The sequence below is a fragment of the Micrasema longulum genome, unplaced genomic scaffold (assembly GCF_059751315.1).
Source record: "Micrasema longulum isolate JH-2025_06_02 unplaced genomic scaffold, ASM5975131v1 h1tg000600l, whole genome shotgun sequence".
Classification (NCBI taxonomy): domain Eukaryota; kingdom Metazoa; phylum Arthropoda; class Insecta; order Trichoptera; family Brachycentridae; genus Micrasema; species Micrasema longulum.
This window is the reverse complement of record NW_028277796.1, coordinates 287,410-310,712: the sequence shown is the minus strand read 5'-3', so window position 1 is coordinate 310,712 and position 23,303 is coordinate 287,410. Positions and strand designations below refer to the sequence as shown.

The following is a 23,303-nucleotide window of genomic DNA, read 5'->3' as shown; positions in this document are numbered from 1 at the left end:
TTTTTATATTTATTTTCATAAAATACCTAAAATAAATCATTTTACAAATGGACAAAAATGAATTGTATTAATTTATGCCCTCGTGATACAAACATTATTTTTTGGGTGTAACTTGCAGAAAAACCTAAAATTATAATATTTTTTAAATCATATTTTAATTTCATAGAATCAGATTGCGGTCTTATGATTGTGTTGTGGGCTCCCTATCCCATTCTACAACTAAATTTCCATTGTGTAGCACAGTTATTTAATAGTTAAAAATAACGAAAAATTGTCATATTTAGGCAAATAAATCCTCACATACACATTATATTTCTTAAAAAATTAATTCTTATTGTTTTTACCAAACATTTGATTCCCGACAATATTGACATGTAATATTTATTTAAAAGACCTTTTGACTGCAACATATATCAATCAAATTGTGGCCCCGTAACAAGACAGTTTCGTCGCTGAGCTTAACTTTGCTCATAAATATTGTGGAAATTTCCTTATAATAATAAAAAAAGGATTATAGAAATGTAAATTGGGATAACCCTACAATAATAAATATATAAGACAGCTTTTAAGAAAATAAATACATAGGCGTATGTGAAAATTAATACGGATTTGGCAGAATACAATAATAAATATATATACAATCGACCGTGAACAGCCAATACCTCTTAACTGGCATTATTATTTTATATTATTAAATATATTAATTATTTTATGTTTAAATTTTCAATTACAATAATTTATACCATTATAAGAAAACCAAATATTTAAATACATAAGTTTAAAAAAAAAAGGAGGTTTTTTCTTTTTTTTAATTTATGAAGATGGAGATATTGGCGGTTCACAGTCGATATATATAATAATGATAATCGTGTCAAACATTTATGAATATTTTTGTAATATAATATTTCAAAGTGTTATTTCATTAATTTTGATTTTATTATTATTATCTTCGGTGGAAGAAAAAGTGTGTACTGAATACAATTTCAAGATAAATATATCAAACTCGATAAAACCTTGTGTAAAACAAAAGCAAGGCAAAAAGACTGTGCCTATGGCAATGGCGAACCGTGATTTATTTTATAAGTAGTCTACAAAAAATGTTCATTAATTTGTACTGACGTATAAGTACATAATGCATATGTAAGTAATATAGTTATAAATGACTATTTTTTTTCCCGTGTACACTATTTGTCATCCATCAGTAACTGTTAACACGAAGCACTGGCCGATTCCTTTTAAAATTAATAATTCCAAAAACGGCCACTGCAAACGCCACATGTCCTATGTGATACATAATTTGCCAATGGTATCCTAACAAAGAAAAATTGTCCTTCGGAAATAATGATCGAAATACTAGTTTCCAAATAAGAGAATCTTCAAATAATATTTGTAATCTGCAAGTTTGTTTTAGTACTAAAAAGGCTGACTTGGGTTAAAGATGTCAAATATAGTGTACTTTTTTGTATGGAGAATAAGCTGAGGTAAACAGCTAGTTTCATCATTCACCGAGAATAGGCTGGGCACTGGGTGCACTTTTATGCTATGCATAATCGCTTATTTTGACGATTCGCCCCTTGCCTACAGTACATTGTTTTGCTGGGAACTGTAGCTAATTTCACGATTGATAATCATAGAATGTTTTTAATCTTTATGGGCGGCTCTATAAGCGGAAGTGTGTTATTACTCAGAACTTCAGGGTACTGATAAAGAAAAGGGAGGGATGGTTCTATTACAGAAATAATTAAAAGACATTTTATTTAACAACTTATCACTATATTTACATAGAATTTAATATAATAAATTTAATTAGCTTCTTTTTCTTCCCATGGTCTTGCGATTCGGACATTTTGCCAATTGTCTACATCGATATTCTGTATTTTTTCATATTCTGTTTCTAATGTGACCTCTCCGGACTCCTTCATGTCTATACCATGTTTTTTCGCTTCTGACTGTATCATTTTATTTTGTGAATATTTATATCTGAAAATCAATGCATAGATTATGAAATATTTATAATAATAGCAACCAATTTATGAATAAAAAATATCTACCGAAAACTCTTTATTTTAAGAAGCATTCCATAAATATTTTCAGGAGTGGAAAAAATTGGAGTAATACTTTTTTCAAAATTAATTACTAAAAGGGTCAGTTTTCAAGAAAATAATTTATAGGTTTACTGCAGAATAATATCTGTACCTCAGAGGCAGACGGGTGCAAATTCAGAATTTGATGAAACGACATTTCGATTTTCGTATCCAGTTTATGATAATGTCCATTGATTTTGAAGAAATATAAGTCTTATAATGAATGAACCAATGTATTAAGATACTGATAATACAAAATAATGTTCTGAATTAATATAAATCACTTGGAGAAAGTAGATTCTTTAGGCTATTGTTGAACATTTGACGTTTGGATTTGCATCCGCCTCTGAGGTACAGATATTATATTGTGTTTTTATTACAATGCAAGTAAACTCTAGAATCTTGTAATTCTTATGCTCTATGAATATATTATGAACACAAAATCATGTTGAAATAATTGATAAAGTGTATTTTTTACTTTATATTTAAACATTATTAAATGTGCAGTCGTACTTGGCACTATTAGTAATTTATCAATATCACCAAATATGGAAGAACATTCAAACAACTATTAGTAAGGTAAAGGAATACCGGTAATAATTTGGTAGTCAGGTAGCAGAAGGGACTATCTGATTATTTTAAGTTTGCAAATTGAATTAGAAGCTTTCTTTCAGCTCCTAAATTTTTTTGTGAATTACATATAGCCCCTTCTGCCTGACTACCGATTAAGGGAGTGCAACTAGCAGCTGGGAAATACAGGGGTGGTATTCTGAACCACTTTTGTGGCACTAGAAAACAGTTTTTCTTGTGTATTCTGTATGTAAATACGCAAGACAATGCGGCTCTGAGTGTTTGGAATACCACCCCAGAAATGGTAATATACCATGTTGTAAGGCATGCTTTATACCAATTTCACCATATATCCTACTAATTTGTTCCCGTGTATGTCAAAAATGAGGGTAGATCTATAAATAAACTTTGTTTAGGGCACTCTGTATCCCTACGGAATGTTTAGTATGTAGAACTAGGTAATGCTGAGTAAAATGTATCGAGATATTTAAAAGCCGAATTCAAATTAAAAAATAAATCACAATCGAACGTAACATTTACCTAAGATTAGAGAATTCTCGTAAACCGAAAGATCCGCCAATAATAAGTGTGAAGAATGGTATAGCCATTCTCATAGACCGTTTTTTGAATAATCTTTTAAAACCTTCCGAAATTGAATTAGCAGACATGTTTTACAACTTCAGGATCAATAAACTTCGAAGACTACAATATTATTTTTTATTTGATCGACTTGAATTTTTCCGTCAGCTGCTGTCAATTTCTGTGTACCATAGACACCTTCTGACTTCTGACATATTAACGCATTATTAGAAAATAAGCATAGACGATGTCAAAGTAATTAATTTGCCAGTCATAAAATATTTTTTCCACTATTTTGAGTAGGTGGTGGAAAATATTTATATTCCTGCTTACTGTCTTTTTTACACTGTTTATCAAGAAATGACGAAATTTACGTGGGAGTTTTCTTTTTTGTTGTTTATTTATAGTAACCCTATTTGTATACTTTGTACTTATATTTTCAGGAGACATGAGGCATTTATGGACCTTTTGAAATATTCAAATAAATCAAGCAAAACAAATTTTTCTGTGTTTGTCGATATGCTTTTTTATAATAAAGGTAAGAGATGATAAGTTTAGATCGTATATATTTATTTTTTCTTTACTTACAAACATTAAAATATTGTTTTCAATGAAAAACTTCAGCCCTACGGGGAATTGAATACGAAAAATGTTTTCTTACACGCGGTAAAAAATAGAGCATTAAATTGTATGGCATTGTTTTTTGAAAATGTTTGAAAAAATTTTTTTTTTAATTAAAATAAAAACGCACTACTTTGAACGACGTCACTGGTTCATATGGGCCAACCAATGATATGAGAGCTTTAAAGGATATCCGGTTTGCTTACCGAAAACGAACCAATAGGAAGAACTGACAGAGAAGACCCTTTGACGTCACATGTGGAGTTATTTCAGAAATACAAAACTTTGAAAAGTCATAGCACTGAAAATACGATATAATTAAATACAAAAATATAAAATGGTTTAGTTTATTAACGAATAAAAATATATATTTAAAAACTGTGAACTTCCTTGTTATATGTAGATGCCTAATTATAGGTTACCAATTAATCTCTTTTTAGAAAAAATACGCGAGGTCCCTTTAGAAATGCACCTTTTTCCAAATTAAATCAAACAAACACGAACCAAGTGATATTTTTTATTTATAAATTATAGCACTTTAAATCATAATAATTAATATATAATCTCCAATACCTCCAATGCAGCAATTTGAACCAATAATATTCCAGTATATAAAAAACCTACTTCCTTGCTTTCTAGAACTAGCAATACTAGCAACATTTATACTTTGTTTAGGAATGGAATTTATCACCAGAGGCGCCAATAGTTCTATAGAGATTGGGAATTTATTATCATGGCCGATCAAAATATCGTGATATCTCTACATATATACTAAAAATATTTCTACTAATAAGTGAAAATCTGAACACATTTTACGTTTGATTTATGATTTATGTCAGTGTTACCTTTCGAAGTTTGTCATGTGAGTGATTTGAACTATTTATAATTTTACGATACTTTTCTCCGTCTTAGGATTTTACAATTGTTAAGATGTAAACATACTACGAAATACAATCTGTTTATTTTTAATAGTTTTTAGTCAAATTAAGATGAACTTCGGTGCGTGTTATTGTCAGTTTACTATATTACGCGATGTTTTGAAATGTGTCGATCTCCAGCCACCGAAATAGCAATTTGGTTCAATTTTTATTTCATTGATTTGTGTTTACCTATTTCAGATAACAAATAAACCGCCTAAAAATGTCCATAAAGGTGAATTTCGAAATAGGGCACGAAGCATCTATAAGGACTAAACGTACTCCCGAAGGATTCACCCACGACTGGGAGGTATTTGTGCGGGGCATTGATTCTGCAGATATCAGCCAGTTTGTTGATAAGGTTGTCTTTCAGCTGCATGAGACCTTTCCCAAACCAAAGAGAGGTAAGATATTCGCAGTTCTGTTCTACTACAAATTATATTAGTTACCTCGGAGTAAGTTTAACGCATATTAGGAAGATAAATATTGTTCTATAGAGGTGCATCTAGTATATCTTGCTATGCTAGCGGTGCCAGGGTATTTATTCAACACTTGTTTGAACTCATTCTTGCCTTTTCAGTTGTTAAGGAACCTCCGTACTGCGTGAAAGAGTCCGGATATGCAGGATTTAATTTGCCCATTGAAATATATCTAAAAAATCGAGATGAGCCTAAAAAAATCCGATTTAACTACGACCTTCACCTGCAACAAGCTGGGCCCGCTATCATAAAGACACAAAAGGAGAAGTATGTTTTTCAGAACCCTACGGACGAATTCCGGCGAAAACTCTTCAAAGGGGGTGGAATGGTCGTTAACAACTCCGCATTCTCTCTCCACACCCCGATAGATCACGACCGCAACAGTGGGGACTCCTTTGTGGATGAAAAGCCTCAGCAGCTCATAGGGAAGCCCAAACTGGGAGGAGACAGCTCCAAGAAGCACAAGTCCAAGGATCACAGGTCTGAGGACCTCCCGCGACCCTCCAACAACTTCGTGAACCTATTCGGGACCCCCATTCACAAACCATCTCGTGTTTCCCCCGACCCGAAGAAACCTTCTCCCAACCCTACTAAGGCTGAAAAAAAGGAGAAGGAAAAGTCCCACTCGGAAAAAGATAAACAAAAATTGAAACACGACAGTAAGGAAAAAGAGTACAAGGAAGATAAGTCCAAACAATTAAAAGATGATAAGGAAAAGTCCAAAGAAGAGAAGCGATCCAAACCGCATAAAGAACGGGAACCCGGGAAGGAGAAGAGTTGCAAGCGGCCGGCGGAACGCCCCCCCTCACCCGCACCACCCACCAAGAGGCCCGCCCCCACACCCCCGCCCATCCCCCCCAGCCCTAAGCCAAATGGCTCTGTGCCCAAGGAAGACCTTAAATCCAGCAAGTATCCTGAATCGGAGAGCAAAAACAAACAGTCGACTTCTAAAATACCGGAAAATAATCCGACAAAAACAGAAAAGAAAGTAAAAAAGGATAAAAAAAGTCACGATAAAGATCGTGAAAGTAAAAAGGAGCATAAAAAAGACAAAGAAATAAAACCGACTATTCCAGAACCCAAACCTAAAGAGGCTGTTAAGGAAGTCCCTCCTGTTAAAGACAAGGATAAGCCCGTAGTTAAACCATTCCACAAATTTTCGTTAGAAGATTTTGTGAAGGATCCTGCCGATTCTGTCAAGTATTCCGACGGATCTAAACACAAAGAGAAAGGTGACCGCGAAAGAAAACACAAACACAAGAAGAAAGATAAGAAACGCGATGAATCTAGAGAAAAAAGAGAATCTGGAAGCAAAGAAAAAAAACACAAAACAGATAAGCACTCGAATAAAGAAAAGATCCTCGCTGAAAACAATGACTCTCCGAGTGTTTCTGAGAAGGCGGACTATAATACAATACCTCGGGAAATTGATAAAATTACTCCGATTCCCAAACTATTCAAAGAAAAAGATAGAGGCCAACTGACTATCTCCCCTATCTCTATTGATACGAGTTCCCAATCGAGCTCAAAAAGTGCTTCTAAAACTAGCAAATCGTCCAAAAACCCTCTCGGTTCTATGATCGAAGCCTTGAGTTGCAGTTCACATAGTGAATCAGAAGTGTCGGCAATGTCCGAGGATGAAGATGTGTCCTTAACATCTGAAAGTAATAGCAGATTTGCCAAGTCCACAAGTAAGACACCAGTGGAAACAGCAAAGACGGAAACTATCAAATCGAAACCAGCTCCAGAAACACCCAAAGTAGATAAACCCCCTGTAGAAAAATTGGACAAAAGTGTTCAAGGCTCCAGCCACAAGTCTAAAAATAAAGATAAACCAAATAAACACGAAACCAAGGAAGAGAAGAAGCAAAGGAAACGGAAAAGTGGCTCAAAAGACGATTCCGAAAACAATTCCAAATCTTCTAAACTTTCCGATGAACCAGACCACGGCTCAAAGAGCAAGCGACCGGAAAATAGCAATCTTCTAGAAACCACTTCTAGAGTAAAAGCAGAGTCCTCTCCTCGTGTCAAAACCGATACTAAGGTCCAAGATGATGGCGTCTCCAGCAGCCTTAGTGACCACCCCCTAAAATGTGACTCACCACTGAGTGAGGATGCCTCCCAAATCGACAGGAAACAGATATCTCCCGACTACATGATTCAACTGAAGGAGCTTCAGCACAGGATAATGACCATACAGAGCAACGACGAGTTGGAAAGGGTAGTCAATCTGATAGCTGAAACAGGAAAGTATGAAGTTACCAAAAAAACATTTGACTTTGATCTGTGCCTATTGGATCGCTCGACTGTTCAGCAACTACAAGAACTGATTGGTTGTGAGTCCAGGGCGTAGTTTCACTCCTCATCGACTTCTGCATTGTGTTATCTTATCCTTGTTATAATCGTACCCTTGTACCTAGAATCTTGCATATTTTCAAATACCATGTCCATATTACTCCGACAATTTTTTTAAATCTCGGCGTTTTTATTCACATTTGTACAATCATTATTTGCATATTGCATATATTTTAGTGTTTTATTATCGACTCAAATATCTATACTCTTAAGATATAAAAATCAAAACCAGTTCTTATAAATTGATCTTTGTAAAAATAAAGGATGAAATTCCAATTAATACAATACGTTAAAGAATAATGAATTCAAATTCTCCATAACTCACACTGAGCATGATTTTTGCCATTTTTTGTAGACATAGTGATGAGTTTGATTTTGTGTTTTAATATAATTGATTTAATGTGAAAGACATTCATAAGTTGATAATTTTTTCAAGTTTGCATTTATCTCAACAATATAATTACGATTCGCATGATAATATACTCACTCATAGTGTATTTTTTGTCAAGCATTAAATCTTTCTTTCTTTTTTCATGTGATACTTTTCTTCTTAAGAAATCATCTGTACTTATATGTGAAGTATTCGAATGTCCTACCCAAACTTTTATAAACACCGTTTATATATTATTTGATTGAAAAATTTTAATTTTGTCAAAAATTTTCTCCGTCGTGTTATCCCTGACTTATGTCTATCAAAAATAAATGTTTGAACGGTAAAAATCAGATAATTTCACAGACTTCACGTACTTACTATCGGATATATCCTGTTGCCTGTTGACCGCAACTTAAGTATTTCAAATTCTCCTTACCTCATTAATTACATCGGAGAGTATTATTACATTTTGTTATTAAACTGTTATTCTTTAAAATATTTATATTGTGCATACATACAAAGTGTAATAAATGTACATAATATATATTAACTCAACAGAGATGTACATAATATAACTATTGGAAAGGCACCAATATTAAAGTCAAAATAAAGTACATAGTTATTATGGGTGTGTTGTTTCACATTTATAATTTATTTAAAATCTACAAATAAGGTTTGAATTTACCTGGATAATTTTGTATTAATTATACCAATAATGTTAATACTACAATCATTGTATTTTATAGAAAATTTGGCATAAAGCTGTTTTACTGTAATTAGCATAAATTCCGCCTTCATATTTGCTATCAATTATTTACTCTTCAGTACCAGTGTTTACTTTTTTAATAAAATGCTTGTAACTGTTTTTGTAAGAATAAATTTGTCGCGCAATGATCGCTGAATGTGCAAAATAAAAAACTGTTTCTGGTGACGAGATCAAGTAAAATTTTGGTAGCAAGTATTGTGCCAAATTCATACAGATAATCATCAATTGTAAATATTAAAGAATTAATTTCAAAATAATAAAAATGGGATATTTGTTATACTTCACCTAATCATAATCGAGCATTTTAGTTATCTAAAACATGTTCACGGATATCTAATGTATTATAATTTTATATATGTATAATAATTTTAAGTATTTTTTATGAAATCACACGATACGCATAATTATATATGTAAATAGTAGAATTAAGCTTTAGGAATAGATGAGAGATCATACAATCGTTTGTCTATCAATATGTAACTATGTTTACATTTATTAGGATAATATTTATTTGTGAAAATATTTTACTATACCTAGTTTAATAAAGAACTATTTGTGGTTTTCCTAGAAAGATAAATTTACCTATAAGGAATGTCGTACTGTAACTACATAATATAACTTGTATGTCAAGGACTGTGTGTTCAGTGTTTGTTTCGCTTTTTGAACATTTCCAAGATATAACTGAATAGATTATTTCTTGCATTCAAAATTATATCTGATCTCATAGAATATATCAATTGATCTGATTATTGAGAGGTGGTCACTTTCTGAAGGCATACTTTGTACATAAATTTACAAATACGAACTGCTTAGCGATTATGTTATAGTTGAACCATTTTATTGTGCATTTTAGGTATTGCGACATACCAATTTTCTTTTTGCCCGTATAACGAGGTGAAGCGACTTATTTATTTACTTTTTATCATATAAATTTTCTTAAAATTTATTGGAAATTGCTCTTTTTAACTTCACTGATTTAATACAATATAATTTTGTTAAAATGTACATAGAATAGCTCTTCATTTTATTTAAACTTATTTATGAAATTTTTATTTATTTTTTATTTTAATAAATTTTACGGTTATAATCATATTAATATAATATACATCACAAATGTTGAGTTCAGTTTGCGTGAGACATCTGTAAAATGTTTCCTCTGAGAGTGAACTCGTAATGTTGTAGGTAACTTCATTATTTTTGTACTACAATTTGTGATCCTATAAAAGTTAAAAACATAAACTGTTTTATTTATAAATATTTTTAACTATTCGATTTATTATTAATTCTTCTGAATTGACTAATGTATTTTTTTTCTTATCCATGTTTTTCTTCAGATCCAAAGACTTATTTAAAAAGCATAACCAGGTTTTTCCATTTGGCACAACAAATATTTTTACTTAACAATTTTCAACGTAGCCTTCTGAAAATTATAAATATTATTTCTTATAGCATTGTAAATACAATGCATAAAAATGGAAGCTCATACATAAACTAATTAATAGTTGCATGCTTTGATAATTAATCTTTCGTGACTCTTAATGGAACATTAGTGCAATATTTTTATTTTGTTTTATCATTTACATATTCACATTTATTGACTTGTGATAAGAGAAATGAATGTAAAGAATATACGAATTTTTTCTTTAACAGACAAACAGAATTAATGTCTCTGCGTTTTTGTGTGGCTTTGTGTAGAGATATTGTGACGCCTGTTTAGTCTATTTTATTTCAAACCTTAATGTTTTCTTACTAAATCATTGGATCTTGATTATTCATTTGGTTATAGATTATTTTTTCTTTCTTCTCTTTAATAATGTAAATATGAACATGAATTGCAGACATTCTGATCGTATATTTGTAACTGACATCATAATTGATTAATAGTTTCATTATCGTAACCCTTCGGTTGCCGTTGTACTGATTAATACACTTTCTTAAAGTATTACTAGTGATAATGCAGTAATGAACGTCTGCCATTATCTGTATGTAGTTGGGATTGAAGTATTTAATTATTCAAAGTTTTAAGAAATCTATCTAGTTGAAAAGTATACAATGCTGAAATTGTACATTATATTTGCGAGGATGGATTCGCTTTATATATTTTTGTATATAAATATGTGTTTGTTTTTGTGCATCAATGGGTTAGTGGAAAGAAAGTGTATGTCTTATTTTTTTTAATGAAATTGTGTCAAAAGCATAATGACCCTTCTGTATACTGAGTACATACATAGATTGACTCATAAAAGGAAGCGATTTAACCGGTTAGTTAACACGCTCTCCATTTCCATGCTCGAAGGGCCGGCCTTTGTATTCACTTTACGTGTCGGCATCTAGTATTCTGAAGGATTTTAGATTTCGTACACTGAGACATCTGTTAGAAGCTTGATGAAACACTAGGACACGAGGAATCATTAAATTTATCGACACTACAGTGGTTCAAATGAGTTTCTAAAAATTTCGCGGCCTGCTGAGAACTGTCACAGCAATACCTAGCTGCACAAAACAGATTAGTGGGAATGTTTTGAAGACAGAAGAGATTTTTGACTCGTCAATTTTTTTTATCCCAACATGGGAATGGGTTTGTCAGCGGATTTTAGCCATAGGAATTATGGGGATTTGCGGCCATGTGTATGTAGGAAAAAAAATTGGTATATTTTGGTGTGTCAAATATGCATACATACCTACACAATATTATGATGCATTTTAAATACTTTTTGACTGATGATTTTTACCAACTATCCCGGTAGATTAAATCTTCTGTAATATGAATTTACCCCATTGCACAGAAATAGATAACTATATCTATAATATTATTAAAAACACACCTCGGCATACACTGTCTTCACCAAACCGATTGACAATATCTCAACAATGTAATTTATTGAAATCTATCTAACGGGTCAAATACTATAAGAAAAATCATTGTATGGTAAAGTCATATTCGTTTAATCATCCATTTTATCTACTGTTATATTAAATTTCTCCCTAACAATAATTATGATATGTTGATGATTCCCAAAACATAGTAAGAAAAAAAATAGATGATCTAGTTCTAAGGGAATCTTAACCTGGGAAGTACCTCACTTCCAAGAGAAATAGATACATTTAACAGTTGACGAAACGTAGAAAAAATTTCCCTTATAAAGAAAATAATATAATATTTTGTATTTATAAAAGCGTATTATATTTCAAATAAAGTACAAAAAGTATTTGTTATATCATGTAGTGTGTATATTGGTTCATGATCCAAGCAGATAATATATCTATTTGTCTCTATTGATGTGATGTTTTATACATTTTTGTGTCTGTCTGATTCAATAAAGAAAATGCACAACCTTTACATAATATTTTATTGTCACGTATCAAGTGCTTATTATGGTCAAACCGCATTAGAGTGTCGCTGCGAGAATATTTATATATATTTTGTATGGAGTGTTGCATGGTGTAGCACAGCTGTAGTGCAGTTTGTTTCATTCAAAACAGTGAAAATAATATTTAGTGATGCTGCGAGTAACAATACAAGAAATCGAATAAAACTATGAAAAACCATTTGTAACATTAATTTATTAAGCAGTCATAGAAGGATAATATATTATAAATTGAAATAATAATAAAACAATATATTTTAACAACAAAACTAAGTTGATAACAAATTGGACAAATTAATATCTTGCGCAAAATATGAAGGCCCAAAGTCTGCATTTTCAGCATTCGGCTGCGATAAGTTTTAGATAAGCACCTTCCTTACCGGCGACGGACCAGTCCTATCATACTGAAGTCTTCCTTACTGCTCTCAGTACTAAGCTCGCTGCATCCAGTTTGTCTAGAAATCCCTGCACTTGACAGTACAACTCTTTCCCAATCACCTTTTCCTGCCACCTTTCCCGAAACAGTGCTTCCACTTTAAACAGAATTCCTGGATACTTTCTACACCGACTCCGGCAGTCTGAGCTAATCCCGAATAACTGAAATCTTTCTGTTCGGCATAAGTTGAATGATCAGATCCCGTCAACAAAACAACTAAGTTTTCATTATTTTTCTTTGCTTCTTCGTTAATATTTTCTTTAACATCTCCGGAACCATTGTACTTGTGTCCGTTCACAGCTGCCTCTGGTGATTCCTTGGATAAAAAGAAGTGACAAAATTCGATGATTTGGATAAAGTTTTGCACGTCGCGGTGCATTTTTTTGGGATATTTGACACAGGGAACTGGAGCAGTTTCGGTAATGCGTTGGGTGCGGATAAAACGGGAACCGTTTCGTAATTGTAACTCCAGCCAGCGGATAGCACTTCGAGCTGCAACAGATTCCTTCTTCAGGGCATCGATAGTCTGCAAAACTAGAAAAAAAAATTAATTTTATAATCATATATGTAATAACGTAGATCCAACCAACTTTTTCATAAAATGAGTTAACTATCGAAAGGAAAAATTGTTTCGTGATTTTGTAAATTTTTTGTTCTTTTCTTATGTCTCAACACAGGAGAGAAGTCTAATGGAGTTGAGATATTTGTCTTGTATAGCAAATCATCGTATTTTAATGCGCGTAGTATTCATTGTTTCCAATAAAGGTGTCTCAAAACCTACTTGAATTTCAATATTTTATTAAAACAAACACTGCAGTTGAATTTTGAGGGTGTTTTCTTTTCAATCTAAAATATGGCACGGAGGCTACATGTGGAACACAACATCCAACTAACGCCTTGCAAATATTCACTCTTCACGAAATTTTCAATCACATTTTGACATAATTGTGGATGAATTTCGCCAATAACTCACTGGATTCCGTTTTGAGCTCCGGAATTGTCTGTGGATTATTTGCATACACTTTTCCCTTCAGAAACCCCCAAAGGTTTCAGATCACACGATCTTGTAACTTCTTAAAAACCTTCACGAGCCAGTTAACTTCTCCGTGCTGCGAGAATAAGTCGTCCTGGAAATATCATCAACATCAAGTTCATCCAACGCAGACCATAAAAAGTTAGTTAACATGTCACGATAACGAAGACCATCGCTGGTGACTGCATTGCCGGTTGCATTCTTAAAAAAAAAAGGGCCAATGATTCCGCCAGTCCAAAATCCATACAACACGGTCACGTGCGGTGGGTGCATAGGCTGCGTTTCCGGTCCCCGAATTTGACAGTTCTGTTTATTGACTCACCTATCAAGTTAGAAGTGCAACTCATAACTAAAGAAGAGTTTTTTAAATCACCATCGACTTGTTGATGCTCCATTATCCAATTTATGAATATTCGGCGCTGCGCATAGTTTGTTGGCTTAAGATGATGTGTTAATTGAATATTGTAAGCGTGCGTGTGCAGGTCTTTAGTCAAAATTCATAGCAAAGAGCTTCTGGAGACGTTTAATTGTTGACAATGATGACGAATGGAGATGGATGGGAGTTTGTGTACACTTGTATCTAACTGCTGCAATATTTTCAAGCTATCAACCCATATGAGGACGACCACCTGCTTTAATATCCTGCGGGAGAGCTAACAGTTTCAAATTTATTCATTAAATTCTCCACAGAGGCCTAAGATGGTGCATAGTGATGACCGAAAAATGTGCGTCATTTTCGAACCGTCTGTAAAGTTGTCACCATTTTGGTAGTGAATTTTCTATGCCTTGCTCGACTGAAAAACGCTGCATGACTTAACCTCAAACTTTGCAGACTACAACTGCAAAGTATCCGGGTTCCATGTTTTGACGCAATGAAAATTTGAAATTCAAAATTCAAGTAGGTAAGACACCCAATATTATAATGTTACTTGTGATCATTGAAGTTGTCTACAAATTTATTATGAATTTAAAGCATCTTCAAATATTTAACTGTGTGTCAAGTGAAAATGTATAATACAGTCACACAGTACATCTCGATTTGTGATGATTACATTTTCATTGGCAGCAAATATTCAATATTTTTTCCATTACGCTAGAGACAAACTAAAAGATGTTTTATTAATGATTACCATCAACATAATCAAAATAAAAATGTTATCTTTTTTTAAAGCCCGTTTTCAAGTGCAAAAATAATTTTCAAGGAAAATTTATCTTCACACATTAAATTAGACGGTAGAATCAAATGTTTATTTATTTGCAATTTTTTTGTTTACATTTATTGATTGGAAACGTGGTTTTTTTATTACCTTTATTTTTTTACACCACAAATATGTCAGAATTAACGTAACAAATAATAATTGAGATGCATTGCATTTAATGTACCGAGCGGTGTCCTGTGCGCCACTGGGTGTTTGTAAACTAGACACATATAAAATACAATAGGAAACATCATAAATTGTTGCATTCGCCCAGTGAGTTTATGAACTCATTTACCAATCACTTTCCATTGATCCACGACTCGATTTGTCAGGAAGTTCTTTCTGGGGTTGTGTGTCAATATGGCTGGCCTCGTGGTGTAGAGGTCAGCGTGTTTTCCTGCCGTGCAGGTCTCAGGTTCGATTCCCAACATGGTTGATATGAAATATTTATTTAATAATAAAAAAAAAATATTTCAGCTCGATTGGGCGGGTAGTACAAAACCCAACCAGCTGTATAACCATTGCAAAGTATAAATAATCAGAAAAACAAGACAAAGAAAACCATAGGTAAGCAGAGAGAATAGAATGCCATATCACTCCGTGTTTGCATAAAGACCTCACTTACTCTACATTCATACATCTTCTCATGCACACACACCGATTATTCCTACTGTTGACATATCCATCTTTAAGTATTTGTTGGATTTGATCATGCGGTGTCTTTCTCAGTATTCCTCATTGACTGCATCCATCAACATTTACATCGTATATCCTTTTAGCTGTTCTTTCGCTGTCCATTCGCTCTACATGTCCGAACCAACGCAGCACCCCTTTCTTGATTTTGTCGATAATGCTCGTCTCAGCCTTACATAGCGCATGGATCGCGATATTTGCGCACCTATCGTACATCGTTTTACCACACAATCGCCAAAGAGATTGGATTTTGACAGCATTCGACCTATTTTCATCATTATTTTTCTAATTCCATACATCGGGGTTGGCACCAGAACCCAATTGTGAACTGCTAGTTTTTCCTTCTGCAACTGCTATTTGTTTGTCAAAAACAAAGAATAGTATAAATACATATAAACAATATAACACAAATAAAATATTTGAGAGAAAACCTAAAAGAATTTAAAGATAACATAACTAAAAAGAGATAAAAAAAAAAACAGAATAATTGAGTACAATAGGAGACAAAATTAAGAAGATCAGCAGTCGAACATCCTGCTCCAATGCTGCAACAACCTTGATTCCCAGCAGTGTTCCACTAATTGGCTGCTTATGATGTTAGGGCTTTCTCCCAGCCGTTCTCTGAGGCCTGCTATCCGGTGCCGTAGCAGTCCATTCCAAAGAGGTGTTTTTACACTAGAATATTTCATAGTCCCTGGACTGGCACCTGGGCCCCGATTACAATGGGAAGTTAACATTTAACTTCAATTTTATCTACAAAGTAAAATTAAGTTTTCTGTACGAAAAGCAGAATATGCATACAATTTTTTTCTTCCAAATATGTTCGATTATAGGTTACCGACGAAGATACTTAAAATGTTCATGCAAATATACTCATTTTCGTACACAAATATAGTTTTTTCTTTTTAGATAGTCAAAGATAACTCTGTTAACTTCCCACTGTAATCGGGGCCTTGAAGCGTAAGACTGATCATCTTATCTTCATGTAACAAAAAACTTCAAGATACGCCGCGATCGATGTACCAATGCAGAGCCCTATGCGGAAAGGGTGATGATGATGATGCTATATACTTAGTAAAATATTTTTTTTAGTGTGTTGCACAAATAATCAAATTTATTATTACCTATTGTTGGTATCAGGACGATAACTTTTTTGGAAGCCACTATTTGCTTAACTAGATAAGTTTGTTGGCAGAGAGCTTCAGCATCCAGCACCAAGTAAGCCGGGAGTTGCGGTCTCTTGTTGGCGCTAACTTCACTCTCTAACGCACGAACTTGCTCCGAAAGCCAGAGTCGACCCAAATTCTTCATCAGGGAGCCTCCGGACACATTCTGCTTCTCTGGTATTTCCACACATTCCGACTTTACTTTGAAGGTTTTCTGAAAACGGGACATAAAACATTGCTGTCATGTTAAATTATAATCATATAAGTCATGTAGGACAAATGGATAAAGAGAGAAGCATTCTTGTACCATTGTAAACTAGATATTATGTAGCGAGAGTGAATGGTAATGTAGGACGAGGGTGATCAAGGAAGACATGGCATGACCAAATAAATTAAAATCTTAAGTCTGGTCATGACATAATAGAAGGACATGTATGACGAGATGTATGAATGTGAAAAGATTAGGTGTCAAGATAGACGTGTCCTCTCCTCTCCTACCTGCCCAAATATTTCAATTTTGGGTCAATTTTTGACTAGTTGAGCAAGGTTTGCATTTTCGAACTCTCATACGTTAAATCCACGTCACTACATAGATATAGACTTATGTCCCATCACAGCCACGAGAGTTAAAAAAATATTTATGTACAGTGTATAAAAAATATAATTATCTACTTTATATTATTTCAATAAAAAAACTTATGCATTTACTTCTTAAATATTTTGTAAGGAATATTTAGAGGAGAAAAAAACCACTTGCCTGATTTTTAGAATAATGAATATCTTTTACAATTTTCCCGTGTTTCTTAAAGTTAGAGGTTTTCTTGTTTATTGGTTTCTTCAACAAATATAGCTTCAATCTCTTATTGTAAACAATTCCAACATTCAACTTAACAATGAAGATTCCAAAGTCTAGGAATTTCAGGAGTCGTATCGCATTGGCTTCACTAGTGGGTAAATTACAATTCTGGTTAGCCCATTCTATTCCTGCTATTCCTTTCTCCAATATCTCTAAAGATCGCACTTCATAATCTTCCACCAGGGGAATCTTCCGGTAGGTGTACTTGTAGGCGAAGAAGAGCTCATGAAAGGGTTTCAAGGATGGGTGGAATTGATTCTCCGTAGAATAGTGATTTTTAAATAGCTTCGGAAATATTTGGCGGTGAACAGTATTTAGAATATCTACCATGGTCTGGAACATTCCTCGGCCACTTGGGCCGCAAGAAACAATCAAATCCACTTCTCCGTGAAGCCAATTCAAAAGTAAACGTAAGGCCATTAGAATATTATCATTTTCTAAGAATTCCATTAAACTTTTCTCATCAAACTCCTTTGTAACATTATTATTAGTCACAGTTTCTACAATATCAAGAGGTTTCTTTTCAGTCTCTGGACGAGTTTCGTTTTCAGGTACATTTTCATCTTTATTGTGCAAATCACTGTGACTAGATTCCACACTGCTTTTGTCATTTTTTGAAAGAGAACCTTCCTTAGAGTTCTCCTGCTCGTCATCGGAAGTTGAGGGGGAAGAATAAGTATCTACGCTTGCATTATCATCATCGGAGGTTGAGGAATCATGATCAGACTTCCTCGCTTCATCGTCACTCTCACCCGACAAATCTTCAGAACCAGTTTTATCTGAGCTATCGAAAGAGTCGATTCGACGACGCCGTCTCCTTAATTTTTGCAAAATAGAAGATTTTTTCGACTTGATTTTATCAGTTTTCGTAAGTTTCGGAGACAAAACTCCGTTGGAAATAAAAGAATTTTCGTCAGGAACATCAGTAAGAATTTCTACAGAAATACTTTCTAAATCTTGAGTCATATTGAAATCTAATTTGGAAATAACTTTTTCTTCTTTTTCCTCACTCGGCGAAACTTTAATCGGTTGTAAATTGTGAAAACCATTTTCTACAGGCATCACTTTTTCTTCGGGGAATCTTTGTTTCTTTACTTTCTCTTTGTAATTTTCGATGACCTCTGTGGGATCAGTGATCTGGAATCCAATATCTACAAGATCACTCTGGAGCTTCTGTAAAAGTTGAGATAGGACAGCGAAGGTAAAAGCTTTCAGAGGGAATAGGTGGGGAGAATTATCTTTTTGCAGCTTATTCACACAAAGTAAAATAATAATCACAAATTTATTAATGAGCTTAGGATTCATATATTCCGGTGACACTTCATTCTGAAGAATATATTTGACATATTCCTCGTGGCACGTTGTTTGATCAGGAGTGACTAGAGGACGGAACTGTAAACATTCCTTCAAGTCGTACAAGGCACCGGCGCATACATCGTTGAAATCTGGAATATCTTTTTCAAAAAACCAGCAATCCACAAGAGATAGGAATTTGCAGATTAATAACTTGACAGATTCTTGTTGGTCGATAACATCCGGATTCTTGGAGTTACTGCCTTCGAGCTGCTTCGAGTTCTTATCGAAGATTCTTATCAAGTTTCCTTCGCACCCTTCGAACGGAGTATCACGGGACATGCACAGGATGTAGTAACGAACAGAGTCCAGGTGGTAGTTCTTCCCGGTGTAAAGGGTCCCGAGCTGGTTGTAGGGTGCTCCCATGCGGGGGTCCACTGCAGCTGCCTGACTGTAGTATCGGAACGCCATGGATGGGTCCCATAGCTCTTCGTACTCTGTCTTATACCTGCTCAAGTCACCCAGGTAAATGAGACAGGATTGCACGAAGGACTTGCCCCAAGCTATTAGTTCTTCGTTTCTTTTAGATGAGCGTTCAGCGTCCTTATCTATTTGAGGATAGTCGACAAGATGGTCTACGTCTGCCTCAATGTCAGCTTGGGCCAGGAATATGAGGTGATGGTAGTGGCCGATGCCGCCCTCGATGTGCGCAAGAAGAAGGGGCTCCTGAGTGGAGCCGGGAGCGCGGAGGCGTTTGGTGGCCGCGACGACCTCGTAATAACCCTTTCTCCAGAGCAATTCTTGAGCTTTTCTCCCATACAGTAGGGGGTCAGCGAGAATCAACTTCTGACAGTTTTCCCGGAGTTTCTGTCGCTGGACCTCGAGGGAAGGGATAAACAGGTCCGCCACAGCGTTGGCTCGAGCAGTTCCCTCGTCCACGCGTCGGGCTGCTTCGCTGATGTATCTGTGGGAAATATTAATAATCAAGTACTTACTTCAAATATAATATATATATTTTATTGTTTTGTATTGTAAACTTATGTATACTTATATATATGAAGAGTACTCTCTCAGTAATCCGCCTGTGGCATGTGTACAATTAGTGAAAACGGCGGATTATAACACATACATATAAAATATGGTCAAATTTAAAACAGATATTTGGTAAAAATAGTTTTTTATTTAGGAATTTGTACGTACATCTTAAAGTTTAATTAATCCAAATTATTTAACCCAACCTGAGTGCCAAGGTTTACAAAGCTCGGCGCTTGAGTCTATAGGCACGCGGCAGACTACCAAATTCAACACACGAATACCGGCGAATTGTAGAGCTTGATTTTGTGCTTTCAGCTGGTAAAAACAACCGAGGATTATAGTAGTTGTCGGATAATCGAACGGCGAATTACTGAGAGAGTACTGTACTTCAATAAATCAATTTTGGCTATATTAAAAAATTGAAAAAACAAAAGTTAACTTGTCAGTTTTATGTGTGGAATATGATAAAAAATATGTTTGTTTAAAGGGAAAGGGTGAATGTAAGAATGGCACAACAAATACTTAAAGAGGATTATTGGAAAATGTCTAGAATGTCGTGTAAATAAGCAATGCATAGAAGGAAACATACAATATCAGGAAAAATAAAAATCTGTTTCCAACACTCTATGCAGAATAGACAAATTCTGCATGACGCAAAGAGGCACAGTGAATAGCTTATTTGTAAATATACCCATATTTAAGTAATTTTTCATCAATTATTTTACAATTATTATCATAACTACTAACTAGCAGAAATGGTATTAACTTTAAGACACAGACTAAAACAAGTCCGAGTTCCTATAGGCTATCGTTTTAAACTGAACAACTGAACCAAGGTAAAATTTTAATGTCAAAGGTTAAAGATTGTCTTACACTTTTCAATGGAAATAGTTCATTAATATAATAAATACACTATGCGCACACCTCTAAATTTTTTATTAATAACGTTTAAATAAACCCATGAAAATACCATGCTATTGCAAAATATGGTGTAATTCGGTTGTATTGTTGTAAAATCAGGCAGGCATACAATAAGTATAGGTTAAGTCAAAAGGCTTCATGTTCAGATTGGATTTTAGAGTGAAACTTAACAAACGCGTGGAGAAAGCGCTTAAATTTCCAACTGCAAGGTAAGAAAACTGTTTACATTATTGTTTACTAGTTAAAAATAAAAGAAAAGTGGAAAGCAGACATAAATCTGCTACGCAAAAGAAAACATATTAAGTTATGGGGCAGGTTTTACCTGTATAACTTCCTTGTAAGAGCATTGCGCTCAGTAGCATCACCATCCAACGTCTGATTGACACTTTTCTTCATTTTTCAAGTCATTTTCTGGGAAACACATGTCAAGATATCAACATTACATTGCCAACATTGTGTGGGTCGGCAATTACAAAATTATAATTATTCATCTCCGAAACGTAAAATACTAGTATCCACCGCGAAAGAAATACCATAACAATTGCAATTATCGGATTACAGAAAAATCATATAGACATTTTGCGAAAATTTTCGCTGGCGAAAATATTTGTAAAAAAATGAACTTCTCGACGTGACGGAAAATGAAAATAATGACGCAAACTCGAAGCTCAAATGGATGTCGGCAAAACAGATTGTACACTAAGTTCAACAAAAAACCTTATTTGTGTCTAAGAAAAATTCATAGATGTCTCTAGCAGTTACTAACATAGTGTTAGAGAATTTATATTATAATGTGATGGGTAATGAATCTGTAAGTTTTCGCATCTATTGGATTCGATCTCTAAGTAAATTATTGACTTAATTACACGTAATCAAATGAGATTTCAGCAATAACACCTATAAAGGCAAAATGTTACAGTGTTATTTTTTTTTAATAATATAGTACATACCTACCTACACTGTAATCGTCGAACAATGAGGGAATTGCAAAAATGCGACATTCACTTTATTTTATATTTGATCTTAAAACAGTTTCACAAAGGTTTTGTATTTTGGGTTTGAAAATAATAATACATATATAACGAACCCAAGCATTATGTTGTATCCCAACTCGAACACCGGGCTCTCGACCTCATAGAGCTCTTCTGCTTCTTGGTGGTGGGGGTCAGTGCTATGCAAGCTCCTGACGTCACTGCGACCTGTGAAGATCTATTGTGACGGGTCCCCGTGAATAGTTCTCGCCCTCCTATCCTAGGTCTATAGAGAACCTGTCTACTATGTGGAAGGCGAGAGCTTACATTTTGCTAAATACCCCCCTCCAAGCCCAGATCCGTCAAGTATCGGGTAATTAGGTAGGGGGCGAGCTCTTTGACATCCTCAGGTTTAACCAGTGGTCCCACGAGGATGAGGCTCCTTTTATAATGCAAAGCATCACATTCACATAAATATATAAAATGTGTATAGGTGTTTCCTCATCTGCACTGCAGAACCTACAACTAGAAACTTGAAGTTTCGGAAAGGTTCATTCTAGAAAGGTGTTTTTTCAATCTGCAGTGCCCTTAAAGAGCTCTAGTGATAGCTCATAGAGTTAGCGATACGTTATTATTATTTTTTTACTATGTATGTTTATTTATATTAATAAATAAATAAATATCTGCGCATTTTTCGACTTGCAAAAAGCGTATGATAAAGTAGATAGAATGAAATTGTGGGGCGTGTTGGAAAAATATGGAGTAAACAATAAACTTATAAGTGCAGTATCGTCTCTCTATGAGGACAGTTCAGCGTGTATAAGAGTTAATGGGGATTCACATCTTGGTTTGCGATCTCAAAAGGCGTGATACAGGGATGTGGAATGTCTCCATGGTTGTTTAATCTATACATGGACAACTGTATGAAAGATATAGAATGTATGGGTATTGGAGAAAAAAATGAATCATTTTTCAGTAAGCTGCTTGTTGTATGCTGATGATGCAGTTCTGTTGGCAAGCAGCGAGGATGATTTGCAACAAATAGTCTCTAGAATGTATGATGTATGCCTGGAGAGTGAATTGACAATGAACGAAAGTAAGTCAAAAGTGATGGTATTTGAAAGGGGAAGTGAGGTTACTGACTGCATAATAAATGTAAACAACGAATGTCGAACAAGTAAAAGAATTTGTTTATCTGGGAAGCATGATTTCAAGAGATGGAAGAGTAGAAAAGATGTTAAAAGGAGAGTGAATGTGGGCAACAAAATGAACGAAGCACAACGGAGTTTTAGTCCCAACACTTATGTATGGAAGTGAAACATGGAACTGGCAGAGGAAGGATGAAAGCCGAGTGAACGCGGTAGAAATTTGATCTCTCAGACGAATGTGTGTGAAATCAATGTTTGACAGGGTTACGAATGATGAAATCAGGCGAGAGTGTAAGTCTGAGTCAAGTACTAATAATTGATATGATTAAGAAAGGATCTCTGAGATGATTTGGTCACGTAGAACGAATGGACGACGAAAGAATGGTAAAACAAGTATATATTTATTTTCTCATTTAAAGATTCTTCTCATCGTTTCTTTG

General features: G+C 34.3%; 3 protein-coding genes across 3 annotated transcripts; 1 reads left to right on the top strand and 2 right to left on the bottom strand.

Moving 5' to 3' along the window:
* Positions 1 to 1,751: 1,751 nt before the first annotated feature.
* l(3)neo43 (cytochrome c oxidase assembly protein COX16 homolog l(3)neo43) lies at positions 1,752 to 3,443 on the bottom strand. The gene is made up of 2 exons (XM_088228664.1): positions 3,195 to 3,443; positions 1,752 to 1,980 (listed from the first exon to the last, which is right to left on the bottom strand). The coding sequence occupies exons 1-2, from the start codon at positions 3,320 to 3,322 to the stop codon at positions 1,803 to 1,805; spliced, it is 306 nt and encodes a 101-aa protein (XP_088084790.1). The 5' UTR covers positions 3,323 to 3,443; the 3' UTR covers positions 1,752 to 1,802.
* Positions 3,444 to 4,546: 1,103 nt separating this feature from the next.
* On the top strand, positions 4,547 to 8,571 carry ear (ENL/AF9-related super elongation complex transcription factor). Its single transcript, XM_088228668.1, has 3 exons — positions 4,547 to 4,716; positions 4,973 to 5,175; positions 5,352 to 8,571. Exons 2-3 carry the CDS (start codon positions 4,995 to 4,997, stop codon positions 7,601 to 7,603), a joined length of 2,433 nt encoding a protein of 810 aa, XP_088084794.1. The 5' UTR covers positions 4,547 to 4,716; positions 4,973 to 4,994; the 3' UTR covers positions 7,604 to 8,571.
* Positions 8,572 to 12,289: 3,718 nt separating this feature from the next.
* Smg5 (Smg5 nonsense mediated mRNA decay factor) lies at positions 12,290 to 21,422 on the bottom strand. The gene is made up of 4 exons (XM_088228667.1): positions 21,067 to 21,422; positions 17,397 to 19,752; positions 16,598 to 16,853; positions 12,290 to 13,082 (listed from the first exon to the last, which is right to left on the bottom strand). Exons 1-4 carry the CDS (start codon positions 21,138 to 21,140, stop codon positions 12,607 to 12,609), a joined length of 3,162 nt encoding a protein of 1,053 aa, XP_088084793.1. The 5' UTR covers positions 21,141 to 21,422; the 3' UTR covers positions 12,290 to 12,606.
* Between the last annotated feature and the right edge of the window lie 1,881 nt (positions 21,423 to 23,303).